This window comes from Loxodonta africana, chromosome 7 (genome assembly GCF_030014295.1).
Source record: "Loxodonta africana isolate mLoxAfr1 chromosome 7, mLoxAfr1.hap2, whole genome shotgun sequence".
Taxonomy (NCBI): Eukaryota; Metazoa; Chordata; class Mammalia; order Proboscidea; family Elephantidae; genus Loxodonta; species Loxodonta africana.
Window position 1 is genome coordinate 125,081,078 of NC_087348.1, and position 15,169 is coordinate 125,096,246.

At 38.7% G+C, this 15,169-nt stretch overlaps 1 protein-coding gene across 1 annotated transcript in view; it reads right to left on the bottom strand.

Annotated features, from left to right (window-relative positions):
* Positions 1–14,489, bottom strand: part of LOC100661933 (caspase-1-like) — a 47,906-nt gene extending 33,417 nt beyond the window's left edge. Inside the window, exons 1-9 of the mRNA XM_023554706.2 lie at positions 14,368–14,489; positions 13,212–13,478; positions 9,699–9,761; positions 6,174–6,289; positions 5,315–5,488; positions 4,634–4,868; positions 4,093–4,236; positions 1,220–1,329; positions 671–767 (exon numbers count right to left, since the gene is read on the bottom strand). Coding sequence (XP_023410474.1) covers positions 671–767; positions 1,220–1,329; positions 4,093–4,236; positions 4,634–4,868; positions 5,315–5,488; positions 6,174–6,289; positions 9,699–9,761; positions 13,212–13,478; positions 14,368–14,377 — 1,216 coding nt within the window. The 5' untranslated portion in view covers positions 14,378–14,489. The remainder of the gene's footprint in view (positions 1–670; positions 768–1,219; positions 1,330–4,092; positions 4,237–4,633; positions 4,869–5,314; positions 5,489–6,173; positions 6,290–9,698; positions 9,762–13,211; positions 13,479–14,367) is intronic.
* Between the last annotated feature and the right edge of the window lie 680 nt (positions 14,490–15,169).

Sequence of the window (15,169 nt, forward strand, 5' to 3'; positions counted from 1 at the left end):
TTCATGGTGACTCCATGCACAGTGGGACAAAACCCTGCCCAGCTCTGTGATATCCATTTGATTGACTGCAGATAGGACAATGTCCCATTGTTATCCATAGGATTTTCATTGACTAATTTTTGGAAGTAGATCACCAGGCCTTTATTCCTAGTCCATCTTAGTCTGGGAGATCTTAGACTGGGAGGCATTATAGCAACACACAAGCATCCACTGATGGGCAGGTGGTGACTGCCCACGAGGTGCATTGAGTGAATTGACCCGGAATTGAACTCTGGTCTCCCACATGAGAGGTGAGAATTCTTCCATTGAACCATAAAGCCTCAAGTAAAAGGGAATGAACCCATTATTGTCGAGTCTATTCTGACTCATAATGATCCATGCTATATGTATAATAGTCTGTGCTATACCTGTTGAAGTGAAAGGGAAGAAAATCCAAACTGAGGATTCATTATGGCCACCACTCAATCAATATCAGCTAACCCTGAGACAGGGCCACCCCACTCTCTGGAGCTATGAGAGAAGAATAGTGTGCTCTGCACTGAGTAGCAGATAATGTCCCCTGCTTATTATACTAGACCTGGACCACGATGGAGTTTTAACCTTTGCCCTCTCCCTCTTACCCTACCAAACACACACACCTGCCAGAGACACTGATACAACTTACTTATTTAACATCCTGGGAAAAGGTAGAAATATCTAGTCAAAGTCATTCTTTCAACAGTGGGCATCTGTGCCTTACCATCTGGCACCTCAAATGAAAGTCGGACCTAAAAGAGAAAAGAAAATCCTTAGACATATTTTTCTGAATGAATCTTCGCTTAAACTGGAAAAATTGCAATGAATATAGCAAAATAAATGAAATGAAAAAAAGTCTTTGCATCTGTAAGGAATCATAGCAATATACACTTTCAAGCACGGAATGCAGACTTTTTAAATCTGTGACTGGATCTGATAGCTACACGGGCACGGGCAGATTAGGGCCACTAGCTGACTATTCAGAGCACGAGGGTAGTTAAAGTAAACGGTTGTTTTCTAGTGGTTTTGCATCATAGCAGGTTGGGTATGGCTTCCAGGTTTACCACCTCAGCAAAGAACCTCAGGGCCCATCTAGAAAGGTAGACATTACTGGAGGATAAACATGTTCAGAGCTGCTCTGCAGGCTTCCAAGTGGAGCAGCTGAACATCCAAGAAGTAGGGTGGGAAAAGCTTAGGAGCTTACCTTTCGGAAAATTGTCTCCAGGTCACAGGACCAGGCATAGTCTTGAAATTTTTCAATAAGTTTCATAATAAAAAGAGAGCCCAACTTTGGATGTCTCCAAGAAACGTTATCTATGAAGAAAGCACATTTAAAGTCTCATGACAAACCCCTGACTTGCCACAGGGAAGGAGGCCTGAGAGCTCGGCTCTAGCTTAGGCAGGCTTTCAGGCTTACCCTGTTGTCTATACGTCATAGGCCATTTTTCAGTGAATATAGTCAAAGTTCACTAAGAATATTTTTACTGACACTGGACAATTGTTAAAGGTACTATATATGGTCCAGATATTAAGATGGACCATATATACCATATATTACATTAACACCTGAATTCAAGGAGCCACAAATGTAGGGAAGGGCAGAATGGAGTAGAGGGGAGTGATTGGGTCTTGAGGAAGAAATTCCTTACTGTGGACTTCAAGACTGCCACTTGCTTACTCTGATTTAAGTTAGTAATACACTGTGAAAGTCAATGTCCTCAACCATAAAGGAAAGGGTAATGATTTCTGCTACAAAAAGATATTTGAGAGTTAGATGTAATGCAACATAAGTGGCTAACAAAGGCTAGGAGAGTATAATACCCAGTCTATATCAAGGAAAAAAAAAAAAACCACTGCCGTCAAGTCAATTCCAACTCATAGTGACCCTATAGGACAGGGTAGGACTGCCCCCATAGGGTTCCCAAGGAGCATCTGGTGGATCCAAACTGCCAACCTTTTGGTTAGCAGCCGTAGCATTTAATCACTACACCACCAGTCTATACAGGACAATGGAAACCCTGGTGGCATAGGGGTTAAGAGCTATGTCTGCTAACCAAAAGGTTGGCAGTTTGAATCCACCAGGTGCTCCTTGAAAACTCTGTGGAGCAGTTCTACCCTGTCCTATAGGGTAGCTATGAGTTGGAATCTACTCAATGACAAGGTTTTTGTTTTTTGGATTTTTTTTTTTTAATATATATACAGGACTATTATATTAACTTTTAAACATATATTTTATAAATAATTTAATGAACATAAAATAATATTGGATCATAAGGTATTTACAGGACAAAAATGCTAATTACAAAAATGGTACCATAAGAAAGAAAGTGCAAACCTAGGAAGAATTAAGGGGAAAAAAGATAATACCTTATTGAAGGACAATGAGATCTTACGCAGTGCGGGAATATTAAGGAAGATAATAATTATATAGAATAGTAGAAGCTTAGAAGTAGTGAAGATATTTTTAAAGTATAAAAGGAAATGTATAAGAGGAAAGTGGTAGCAAGAGCTGTGTATATGACGTGGATAAGCTCTTTAACCAAACAGTTTAGCCAGTGATAATGTATGACGATTAAAGCATAAATTCTGTTTAAAACCATTGCTGTCTTGTGAGGATAGTTCCAGTTAAAGAAGTGGATGGAAGAGAGGGTAGGGGCAGGTACCACTGCAAGTCCTTTGTGAAATGAAGGGAGTTGATGGTTACTTTACTCAGGAGAGCACTATGGTGTGGTTGGGAATGTGAGGCTAGGTTTAGTAGTGGAAACTGAAGATAGAGGAGTGAAAGTTTCTAGAAGCCATCTGGAATGGAGAAGCGAGGAAACGGAAGAAGAAAAAAAAAAGAGAAAAAATACAGGAAGATGCATGTTGAGAATCCAGAGGCCCACATGGGGCTGTATAGCCAGTGGGAAATCTCCCACGGAAAGCTGAGATCAAAGGATTTTAAGGAAGACTAATGTCTTTTTTTAATGTCTAATATTAAATTTGAGGTCTTTTTTATCACAGCTATGTAAACTCTTTACTTCTCGAAGCATTCAGTAAATTGTGCTAAATATACTTAAGGTACAAATGTGTGGGGTTTTGGCTTGTGGTGGTAGTGGTGGTGGTGGTTTTTGGTCATTGGGGGAAAAAAAAACATTGAGTTCTATATCAGGACATGGGTCATCACAATTCAGAACAAAGGTATCTCTTGATGGATGGCAGTCTCATTGCAGGATATAATCCATAAACTAAATTATTTGAACAAAGACAGGGGTTAGAGCCAGAAGTAACCAAGAAAATGTGAGTCTCCAGGAAACTGCAAAACATAGTGGATGAAAGTATTCAAATGACCTTTATTTTAAGCCTTGGGAGGAAAACTGATCGAAGGTAAAATCTGTGCTTCAAAATAATAACACCTTTCCTGATAGCATGGTGGTTTATTCTGCGTCACATCCAATATTTCACATGTATTATCTAATTTAGTCCGTAGAACAATGTTATTTTTGTTCACATATGTTAGTGAGGAATTCAAAGAAAACTCAGAGAAGCTAAATAACTGGAACTAACTTAGAAAATACTAAATGACATGGCCAGGATATAATTCCAGGGCTCTTACTCCAAAGACTAGATTTAGAATGTGTAATCATTAAGATCTGTGCTGTTTGATTCACTCCGTACTTGTAATTAAAACCTTTTCCACTTATGACCCTGATTACCTTGTCTGCCTTTCTGCTATTCCCCCACACTATTCTGCTATAAATGCAAAATGTCTAGGCAAATTGGACTGTTCAGTGATTACTGTTATGGATCTTTTCTCTGTAGAGTCAGATTCTCATTTATTTCAGTGTAGCTACTCTTGAATTTCATTCTCTGGTATCCTTTAGTTTCAAGAAAAATGTTTGCACCATGGAGGAGTTTACTAACTATTAATTCAGTGCAAATACATGTATGTTTGGGCTCTGTGGATAAGGGGAATTGAAGGTGTGACTGGCAGGAATGCTTGAGTTGGTTTTGAAAAGCCCCATCTAAAGTTCAACACAGGAATCTAATGGGTGGGTGTGAGTTTCTGCATTGGTAATGCCAGAGGCCTCCCATTACCTGGCGTTGAAGAACAAAAAGCTATAAAATCCTTCTCCACATGGGCTCTCTTAATGGCATCATCCTCAAAATCTTCTGGAACCAGTGAAGAGCTTTTTGCAGAAATTTCTACTGAATCTTTTAACCACACCACTCCTTGGTTCTCTGGAAAAATAAGTTTCTTGTTATTAGCAGCTGCCAGAAGACAAACTTTCTCTCCTAAACTTCTGTTCAACTATATTTATTAATTCATTTGTCTCTCATTTTCATCCACATGAATATACACACATACATCTCAGGATAGTTGTTTCAACAATTCCTATTGTTATTCTTTCTTCACCCTCAAAGAAATTCTAACAAATTCTAAATATCAAAGTCTCAGAACTAAAAGTAGCCTCTTTTTAGTTAACTACAGAACAAATATCTACCAGCCAGTCACACAACTCACAAAAGCTATTCTTTGTCATTAAGTAACAGACACAAGAAAAGTGAAAATTACTGGATGTATACAGATGATGTTAGTACTTGAAGGTCTCAAGCTCTACCAAATTTCAGCACTCACCACCACGGCAGGCCTGGATGATGATCACCTTGGGTTTGTCCTTTAATTTGGGACAGTTCCAGGTGTTCAAGCTTTGAAAGATGGTGTTGACTTCTAATATATCTGGGATTTCCTTGGAGTACTTCTTCCCACAAATACCATCCCGAACACCATGAGACATGAACACCAGGAAAGTACTGTCAGAGGTCCCATGCTCTGGGCGGTCAGCAAACGCCTTCAGTTCTGCAGTCATGTCCTGAAAAAAGCCAGACAACTGATTTTGGACTTTGTGATTCACTATCATGGCACTTGGCAATCAAATGGACACTTAAGGTATTGCTGGGTAATACACAAAACAATGGAATGGAAAGGAAAATTTAAGTCTCAGTTCAGTGGAAGGTGAAGAAAAGGGCTATAAGAAGTCATTTAGGGATTTTCGACGGCACTGGGCTGGGTTGGGTTAGTACAGAGAAAAGAGGGCATTATTGAGTCAATAGGACACTTTCTAATAAAAGTTCCACAGGCTCTTGCTACAGCTCTCTGCATTGCAGTGGAATTTGTAGCATTAATTAACCTCCAAAGAGAAGAGTATAATCTAGAATATCACAAGCTCAAATTTCCTGGTGCAAAAGCCAAGCTTTCTAAATCTTTTTAGGAGTATGATGTATATGGCCATTTTTTCTAACGTGTAATAGACTTTACCGAAGCAGTGAGATTTTCTTTCACATTCACTCTGTACCCCAGTCCTTCTAGCAGTGTCTTCATCCCTCTGATATCAGCATCAGCACCAGTCCTCCTGGGAAGACTCTCAAAATCTGTGTTGCAGATAATGAGAGCAAGGCGCGTGCGGCTCGACTTTTCTCCTATGGGGTACATCTGTGAAAAATACAGATCAGATGCACAGTCTGGTTTTCTGTAATGGAGAGACCCTAAACTAAATATTCACCTGGAGGGTCTAAGGCAGTTTCTTCTCTCTTAACCCCATCCAGAAGCCAAATTCTATGAACCATAGACAAAAATGGGGAAGGGAATGAGTCAGACTACAGGAGTGGAGATGAAGCTTACGAATGCTCACATGGTAAAAGAGGATAAGCTTAAACTATTTTTGAGAATTAAGGTTGTAAGTGATGCACCAGCTTTGAAGCTTGAATGACTGAATTTTAAAAATGACTCCTCCAAATCCCATTTGTTCGATTTGGGGCAAAATACTTAACTATCTATGTTTCAGTTTTCTAATAACTAATATAAGCTATTTGAGGTTTAAAGACGTTATTATACATAAATGCTTACAACAATGTCCGACACATAGTAAACACTCAATAGGGGTTTTGGGCTTAGTTGTTGCTGTTAATCACTCAATTTATCAGACCAAACTTGGGACACTTGGGATTCTCCACATCACCCTGGAATACTAGGAAATAGGAATCCTCTATATAAGAAAAGCAACATGATGATCTTCGAGAACTCCTCCAGGAAATTGGCTCTAAGAAAGAGCCACTGCACTTTGAAATCGTCTCAAGTGTTTCTTTCACTCCTGATCCTTGCGTTCTGACCACAACACCTCGGCTGACTTTTCATTCCATATCCTTTGTGCTGTTTCTGGTGAGCAAAGCTTAAGTATCCCTCTTGGCTCTGAGGATGTGAGGTCAGCTGGTTTGTCCTGCACTGCCTGAGAAACTGCAAGAGACAAGAATCATTATGAATAATGGCATTCCTGGCTTTCCTGGTTGACACTCTTCACAGCATCATCTATGTATGAAGCCAGAGAAGAGGAAATACATTTTTAGGAGGAGAACCTTGGGCTAGTTGTTAACATTGTTAAGTCAGTTCACTGCTGATTGGACACATTCCAAGTCAGGGGGAAATTTCCTTTGGGGAGACAAAGGAATCTACCTTCATCCTTCAGGATCAATATTTTGGGGATAAAAACATAAACATTTTGGTATTAAAAACACAGAAAGGGAGTTTTTCAAGGTTAGAAATGACAAAATTCTCAGAAAAATAATCAGCGTTAGATAAAATAATTAAGATATAAATTTACTTCATAAGATGAAAAGGCTAGAATAAAAAGCAATGGAAAAAAAAATATTGCTGTCGAGTTGATTCTGACTCATAGCGACCCTATAGGACAGACTAGAACTGCCCCATAGAATTTCCGAGGAACACCTGGTAGATTCAAACTGCCGGCCTTTTGGTTAGCAACTGTAGCACTTAACCAGTATGCCACCAGGATTTTCAATGTGCAGAGAAGAGGGAGGGTATTGAATATATGAACCAGAATGAATACGAAATAGGAAGATAAATGGATGTACCTATAACATTACACACTGATTATGCAAACCTATGAGGAAGAATTTTCACAGAGTTTTAAGTGGGAAAAGTCCTGGGGCTCTATTCGATCAAAAGTTAAACACCATCTGACAGTGTGATTACTTCCTTAAAGAAGTAATGTAGTAATTGTCAGTTTCAAAAAAAAAGACAAGTTTTTTAGATATTTGTTGAGTCCATTTGAAAGTAAACTACTTAACCAGAAAATTATATTCAATTTTGAATTACATCTTGAAGAAGAATTTGAAGAGACTTGTATATTCAGTATAGGTAAACCAAGGCAGTATGAAGTGTGTTGACTATGGAAAAAGAAATAGATGGATATTTCGGAGAAAACCATAGAAATCGTCATTAGATGGGGGGAATGTTTTGTCTCTTCTTAGAGAAGAAGAGGAACAATGGAAAAAATTAAATAGAAAGATTTGGCTCACAACTATAATGTTTCTTAATAAAAGAATAGGGTATTTAGCTATATACTGAGTGACCTGTCCTATGAAATATTCAAACAAGCATGCATGGGATAATCACCCTTAATGATTCAGTAGAGTGATTTCTGAGTTTGGCGAAATATTTGATTCCCTGACCACTAAATTTCTTCTATATATGAGGTGATCTTATTCTAAGAGAAAAAGGGCACTTAGGAATGAAATCATCCCAAATTTGAGGATGAAAATGTACTCTAGAACAATTAAAATACTGATTATTTGGTAAGGGTGAGGCTGGATTCATGTAAAAATAAGATGTGCCAAAAAGCAGCCTAGAGCATGTTGACCTTGCCAGGGTAGAGCACTAAAAATTTTAATATCTTCCTTGTCATGTGGAAGCTAGGAAATTCATGTGCTATTTCCAATATCGTGCGCAATGAAAAGTTTTTTCTGAAAGTTTTGTGGCACAGACTAGATAACTATTCAAAAATACTATTTCTTTGCCTTCCTGGGCACACAGCCAATCTACATTTCCAACCACTCTTATGACTAAATGTGTTCATACGGCGAATATGAGCACAAGCAAACAATCCTCCGCATTCCTTCCAATTGCACTAAGTGGATGGTGATGACCAAGACTACTTGGGGATCTTATGTGGCAGACACCAGAGCCACAAGTAGGAAGAGGTCTAGGTGTCTGAATTACCACTTGGAGGAGAGATGCTTACTGATCAAGAATGCCCATTTTTTAATTTTTATGAGTAAAATTTATGAAATAAAGTTAAATCAATAAATACATTTCTATTATACCTGAGTTACGATAACAGTTACTAGAGTTTTTTTTTTTTTTTTTAGAGCATCCAATGTTACGTTAACTTATACAGATGTGCTTAGAGGAATTTTTACTGCTAAAATATTATCTAGTCTTAATTTGATGGGGGACATTCTTATAAACCTATTCATTCATGCTTCACACATTCATGTAAACTCAATAAGAGCTGGATTTTTGCTGTTTTGTTTATTACTCTCCAACCAATCCATAGAATAGGCCATGGAACATAGTTGGCATACTATATATTATATATATATACACACATATAGCCTAGTGAATATTAGTGATACTGATGAAATCATTCAGTGAAACAATATTTATGAAATATTTATAGCATGCATACTATGATCCGAATATAGTTGGCCCTAAGTATCTGTGGACTCCACATCCTCGGATTCAACCAACCACTGATGAAAAATATTCAGAAAAAAAAAACCCAAAATGCAAAACTTGCATTTGCTGTGTGCCAAGTACTATGCTGAATCCACCCGAATGAAATGTGTAGGCATACCATGTTATAGCCTCCCACCGTTTCACCGATTCTCAGTCACTCTCCAGCACTCTTTGTTTTAGCATTGTTTGCCTCCTGTCTCATCATTATCCCTTAAACAGTATAAAACTGTTTATATAGCATTTACATTGTATTAGGTATTATAAGTAATCTAGAGATGACTTAAACCATACAGTAGGATGTATATAGGTTATATGCAATACTACAAGAAACTTGAGTATCTGCAGATTTTGGTGTGTGAGGGGGTCTTGGAATCAAACCCCCATGGATACTGAGGGACAGCAGTACTCAGTTAGGTGAGAGCATAGCTGTGAATAAGCCAGACGTGTTCAATTTCCTTATAAAGCTTAAACTACAGTGGGGCAAAAACAATGTATCAAAAATATTACAAGAAAAAAATAAGGAAAGTTATGGCTGGAGAACTCTATGGCACTGTAGCAACAGGGGCTCCACAATATTGTAATAGAAGAAGAAATGGAGAGACAGATCCTTGTTGGAGGGAGAGATCAATAAAATTTGATCATTTCTTCCATGTTGCAGGTGAGGGAGAAGGCGATGAAGATGCATTTCATGTTTCTAGTTTCAACAACTGGATGATGGTGGTGACATTAGCCAACAAAGGGGAAACTGGAAGAGAAGCAGTTGCAGAAAGAATGGCAAATTCAGTTCTGAGTATATTTAAATAAAGCTGTATGTGGGAGGCTTGAGTGAATATGTTCAGTGGGCGCTTGAATAGAGAACTGTGGGATTCAAGTGGTTAGTCAGGATTTGAGACACCAGTTCAGAATTTGTGGAGCATATACATGGATAGTGAAGCTATGGAAACTAATGAGACTGTTAAAGCAGAGAGATTTAGAAGAGAACAAGGTGCAGGAATGATTTCTTTGAATTACCCATAGTCCTTTCACCCTGGGTTCACTTCACAGATCAGTAGTTAATGTCAGGGAAGCTGGGTTTCAAAGAAGATTCTTGCTCTGAAAACGCCATTACCTTGTAGAAAAGGTGCCACCGCTGGCAAGTCTTGTGCATTAAAGTCATTTCCAGATTGGGGACCTGAGGAAAGATGAAGGACTTGCCTTTAAAATAGTCACTTATCACCTCTGAAGAACATTATCCCAATGTGTTGGACACACCTCACTGAAAATTCTTTCCATTGGCCTGACTGATAATTGTACCTGTCCAAGGTAAGACTCACATGAAAATAAACTCTTCATTGGGAAACAAAAGCCTCTACACAGTGATTGAATGCACAGTCATTTAACACTTGAGGTAGAACAAAAGAATGTTCGGAGGTGACTCTGCTGGTCTCTACTTACTATGATCAAAGTGAAATTGAGACATAATCATCTGTAGAATCAATAAATCTCTTGATATGGGTGTTTCACAGTGGCTCCTGAGGTGACCTAGTGCAGAACAGGTGTGTACAAGTGAAGTTTTCTACCTCAGAGCTGAATTGGGCTTTGGAGAGAAGTATAAAGAAAAGGCACCTATAACAGCAGCAAATGGTGAGGTGACGTGCTCAAAAACCCAGCTCAAAGTCTCAGATGAATTGGTGAAGTTGTCACAGGAACTTGTTTACAATCTGGGAATTGTAAGATTCATGGAAATGGGGGACCTCACAAGCTCTTTCAATCTGTTTTGGGGAAGAGAAGGTTAGTAGGAATGTTTCCTTTATCCTAGAGTCACGAAAACTGATGAGAAGTCACCAAAATTTCCCCAAAAATGTTTGAAATGTTTTTTCATATTTATTCACCATTTAAAAAATTTTTTTTTTATTCATCATTAATATTAATAAATCTCCTTTGGTCTTCAATCCAAACAGCCTCATGAGCCATGAAAATCCTCATGATCCAGAGAGATTCTTGACCCAGGAGTTAGATCATTTTATAAGTTTAATGCTATGCTGTCTGAGAGTTTCCAGAAAATATTTTATAATCTTACCTGTATGTGTTCTGTTCCCTATTCGCTATAGTCTTTGTACTATTTCACTGTGAGCCCTAATGTGAAAAAGAGGAAGAAGAGGTAAACACTGAACTGGGCAGTTTAGATACTAGCTTATTTACTTGCTTTGGGATGTGCAACCAAGGTCAGTGCCTGGCTGTCCACCAGAGCATCTATCTTTACTCTGTGGATGGAAGAGCTATCCTTGGACAGGGCCGTTAGCTCATTACCTCAAAGAGTTTCAGGAAGTTTCCTAAGTGTCATAGTGGAGGAAATTGGTGGAGCCAGGCTACTAACACAAATCTGTCTTGCCTCTAATTCTTGGGTCTTAATCACTAAACTACTGTACCAGCTGGCCCACAAAGGGGATAGTGCATTCATACATGTAATGAGTGCTCTGACTGTAGTCTCTGAAATCGCCCAGGAAAGGGCAATCTGCCTGTCAGTAGTATATGCCCTACTCTCAAGAGTAAAACTCCAGAAACCTTTAGTTACACTATATATATATATATATATATATATATATATATATATATATATATATATATATAGCATAAAATCACCCAAACTATTGTTAATTTTTCCTCTGGGATCCCTATTCATTACGATTGTCTATTTCATGGAGGACAAGAATTTGGCACGTATTTTATTTAGGGTTTTCTAAGAATCTCAAGCACACCACCTAAGAAACTCATTCCGGAAACATTTAGAATTAACATAAGCTAAAAAATGAGGAACACTACAAGTCTTCATTTCACAGTACCAATAGAAGACAAGATTGTTACAGACCAAATATTGTCCATGTCCCTGTCTCAATGTATGAGAGCTATAGAAAATCTCACAAAACTTCAAGTTCAAGGCAGCAAGGTATACTTCTCCCCATCCTTCCCAACTAGACTACTAGGCTAAATTAGCCATCAAACATTTCAAGAAATTTTTCTGGAGGAGGTCCTGTTCTAGCAGTAGCATACATGTCAAGAAATGTCTTCTAGAAAGACTCTCCTATTAAAGTACATTCAATAAGTATATCTAATTATCACATACTATGGTCATAAAAAATCAGCAAATAGATGAGGGGGAGGCAAAGCAATGACAAATCTGACTGAGGGGATTATTGTTTGATACCTAGAGAGATAGGACTCAGGTGTTAGAAGTGTCCCAGTGTGTTGTACAAATGCTTCTAGGATTCAAGGACTATGGATTAAAAGGAATGCAGCAAAAAAGGAGCTTTGACTATTTTTACTATTAGTCTTAATCCTTAGAGTTATTGATTGATTGTCTTAAACTTGGGTGTGGGACAGAGAGTATAAAATAAGAGAGATTAAATAAAAACAAGAAATTACAAATAGCTAGACAGAGATAGCATCTATGTCAGTTTAGGCATCCAAAAGCCAAACTCACTGCCATTGAGTTGATTTCAACTCATAGTGATCCCATAGGGTTTCCAAGGTTGTAAATCTATAAGGAAGTGGACTGCCCCTTCTTTCTCCCACAGAGCTTTTGTTGGTTTTGAACTGCTGACCTTTCGGTTATCAGTCAAGCATTTTAACCACTACAGCAACAAGACTTCTTCAGACAGGCATAAACCAAAAAAAACCAACCCTGTTGCCATTGAGTCAATTTCGACTCATAGTAAACCTATCGGATAGAGTAGAAATGCCCCATAGAATTTGCAAGGAGAACCTGGTGAATTTGAACTGTCGACATTTTGGTTAGCAGCTGTAGTACTCAGACAGGCATAGGCTTCCTCTATTCCCTAGAAAACAGGCTTCATGTTTTCAAAGAACATCTCCCCACTTTGCAGTGGCTTTAGGAAGTGCAACAGACATAAGTGCCTTGCCTTTCTCCAGAGCTTCCATCTTCAGTGCATGGAGGGACTGAGGAGACTTAGGGCCAGCTTAGATGTCTAAGCCCATTCTTGGTCCCACAGTAGAACCAGAGGTATAGGGGCTGGGCCTCACAGAATGGTCCCCAGCCTGGTACCATGCAAGTGGACAATCTTACCCAAAAGAAAAACCAAGGGACAACTGAAGGAAAGATTTCACTTAAAATCCTTAATTTTCTACAAATATTCTACTTAGTCTCCAAATGTTCCACCATCACTGGGATATAAATTCCTGCTGGAGAGCAAATTTTAGAAGGATATTATAAAAAGTATTTCATTACAACTGTGTGGTAGAAAAGATAAACCCGAGGTCTTCATACCAGACCTCGTGTGCCTAGAGATCTCTGGATTTAACAAAAATACAAATTAAAAGAAAAAATGTTACTAATATGATTTGCCAGGGAACTGAGTTTTCAGATTTTTCCCATAAACTTTAAAAAATGAGCTACCAAATACACAGGACAACAAATGAGCTCTAATCAACAGAAGGAAACAGAGGACAAAGGCGTAAGGAAGAAGAGGGAAAGAGATGAGGGACCTGCAATAGAACCACTAAGAGAAATGGGTCCCTGAGTCCAGAGGCAAGGGAATTGTCTGCACACTGACACAACTAATGGAGATATCAGATGTTCAGCTGAAGACTTACTTGAACTTTAATCTGAGTCATTGACCCTTACCTGTGGAGAGTCCTATCTTCTCTGCAAGGAAGGCGTCTGCATCACAAATATAACTGATGCAAATCTGGCATGCCCGGTGCCCTTTTGGAACGACAGAGTCAATCAAAGCTCGGGCCTTTTTCATATCTGTAGGGTTTTGATGTATTATTATCTGCATTTCCTCCCGGCTCAGCACTTTTCTTTCTAATAGTTCATCCAGCAAGCCATTTATTGTGCCCTCGTTCACTGCCTGGATAAACAGCTTCCTCTTCTCCAGCAGGACTTTGTCTGTTGAAAGAATAAGGATTCCCCAAGTCATGAAAACAGCCTAATTTTCTTCTCATGTCAGCAAAAGGAAATAACAATCTTTAAATTTAATCAGTAAAAAAAAATTTTAAAAACTCACCATATAGTTTAATAAACCTGAATATAGAGAATTTTTTAATTCTACCCCAGTCCCAAGGAGCCCTGGTGGCACAGTGATTAAAGCACTTGGCTGCTAACCACAATGTCCACAGTTTGAACCCGCCAGCCACTCTGCAGAAGAAAAGATGTGGCAATCTGCTTTTGAAAAGATTTACAGCCTTGGAAACCCTATGGGGACAGTCCTACTCTGTCCTATAGGGTGGCTATGAGAGAGAATCAACCTAGTGGCAGCGGGTTTCGGTGGTTTACCCATGCTCCATTTCCTTCCCTCATTATTACCCACATTTACTCACTGAGTGGCCTGAAGACTGGGATTTACTATCCCTGTGTTAGCACCTGAGGATCAGAGATCTTCCTGACATGCCCTGTGTTTATTCAACCCTGAATGAGGCTGAGTGTTATCTTGTTTCTTTTGGGGTCAACAGTTACTGGTTACTATCCTTGGCTGATTCTACACCCTTAGTCAGACTCATTTCATTTGAGAATTCAGTTAAGATTACAAAATCAAAGTAGGATACCAGTAAAGCTTCAGTTCCTTTTTGTCCCTTGATTTCCTCTTCATAAAGGCTGCAAAAGCTTCTGGGCTTATTTCCTCCTCTTATTCTCTGCCCTCTTTCCTCCCTCTTTCCCCAATGCCTCAGTCTACTCCTATAAACATTCACAGAACTTAACTAAGGACTCTGAAAGAGTCAACCCCTTGCAAAAATGATTTCTTCCTCAAGATGTATCATTTTAGACAGTGAAAACTCACCCGCCGCCATGGCTTTTCCTTCTCACCCTTGTTGTGTGGTATGAAACTGAAAGTATCTTCTACCTTCCTTTTCAGACAGAGGGTGTATTCAGATTGAGAAATAACCACTGTACGTACATGCATATGCATGTCACTGTTTTTTTCCATCCCCAAAGAAATCAGATTGCTGAAACTTAGGCTGTATCAGGGAGTGTATCTTTGGAAAATTCTCTTCACTAGCACTTGGATAGGATCAGAGTAGAAAGAGACAGGGGATTGAAGAATATAAAAGAAATGAGAAAGAACGTATACAATTAAGTTCACACAATAAAAAATCCCCAATTAACTAGGAGAATTAACTTACCTTCTTGAAGAGGTGATCCACTGTGCCTGTGCTCTAACCCAGAGCTTTGCTCTGTGTTCAGCCACAGGAGTTTTGCGTACTCCTGCAAAGTTGTTCTGCTTTTATGAGTGAAACATTTTCAACCTGAGTCAAATATTTCCTTACCTTAATGTTCTTCCTTTACACATAGGTCAGTTTTGAGGGACAATATATCATAGAAACTAAAACTCAGGCTCTGGACTCAGAATGTCTAACATCACAGTTTAACTATTTGTTCTTGGACCAGATGTTGAACTTTCCTGTGTGTTGGCTTCTCTATCTATATATTTTTTTGATAGTACATACATAAACAGTTGTAAGTATTAAGCAAGTGAAAATGTGGAAACTGCGTAGAACATTGCCTAACACATGGTAAGCACTCAGTAAGTTATGATATTATTAGGAACATAAATATTTCACATTGGAAAGTTACACAAGGTT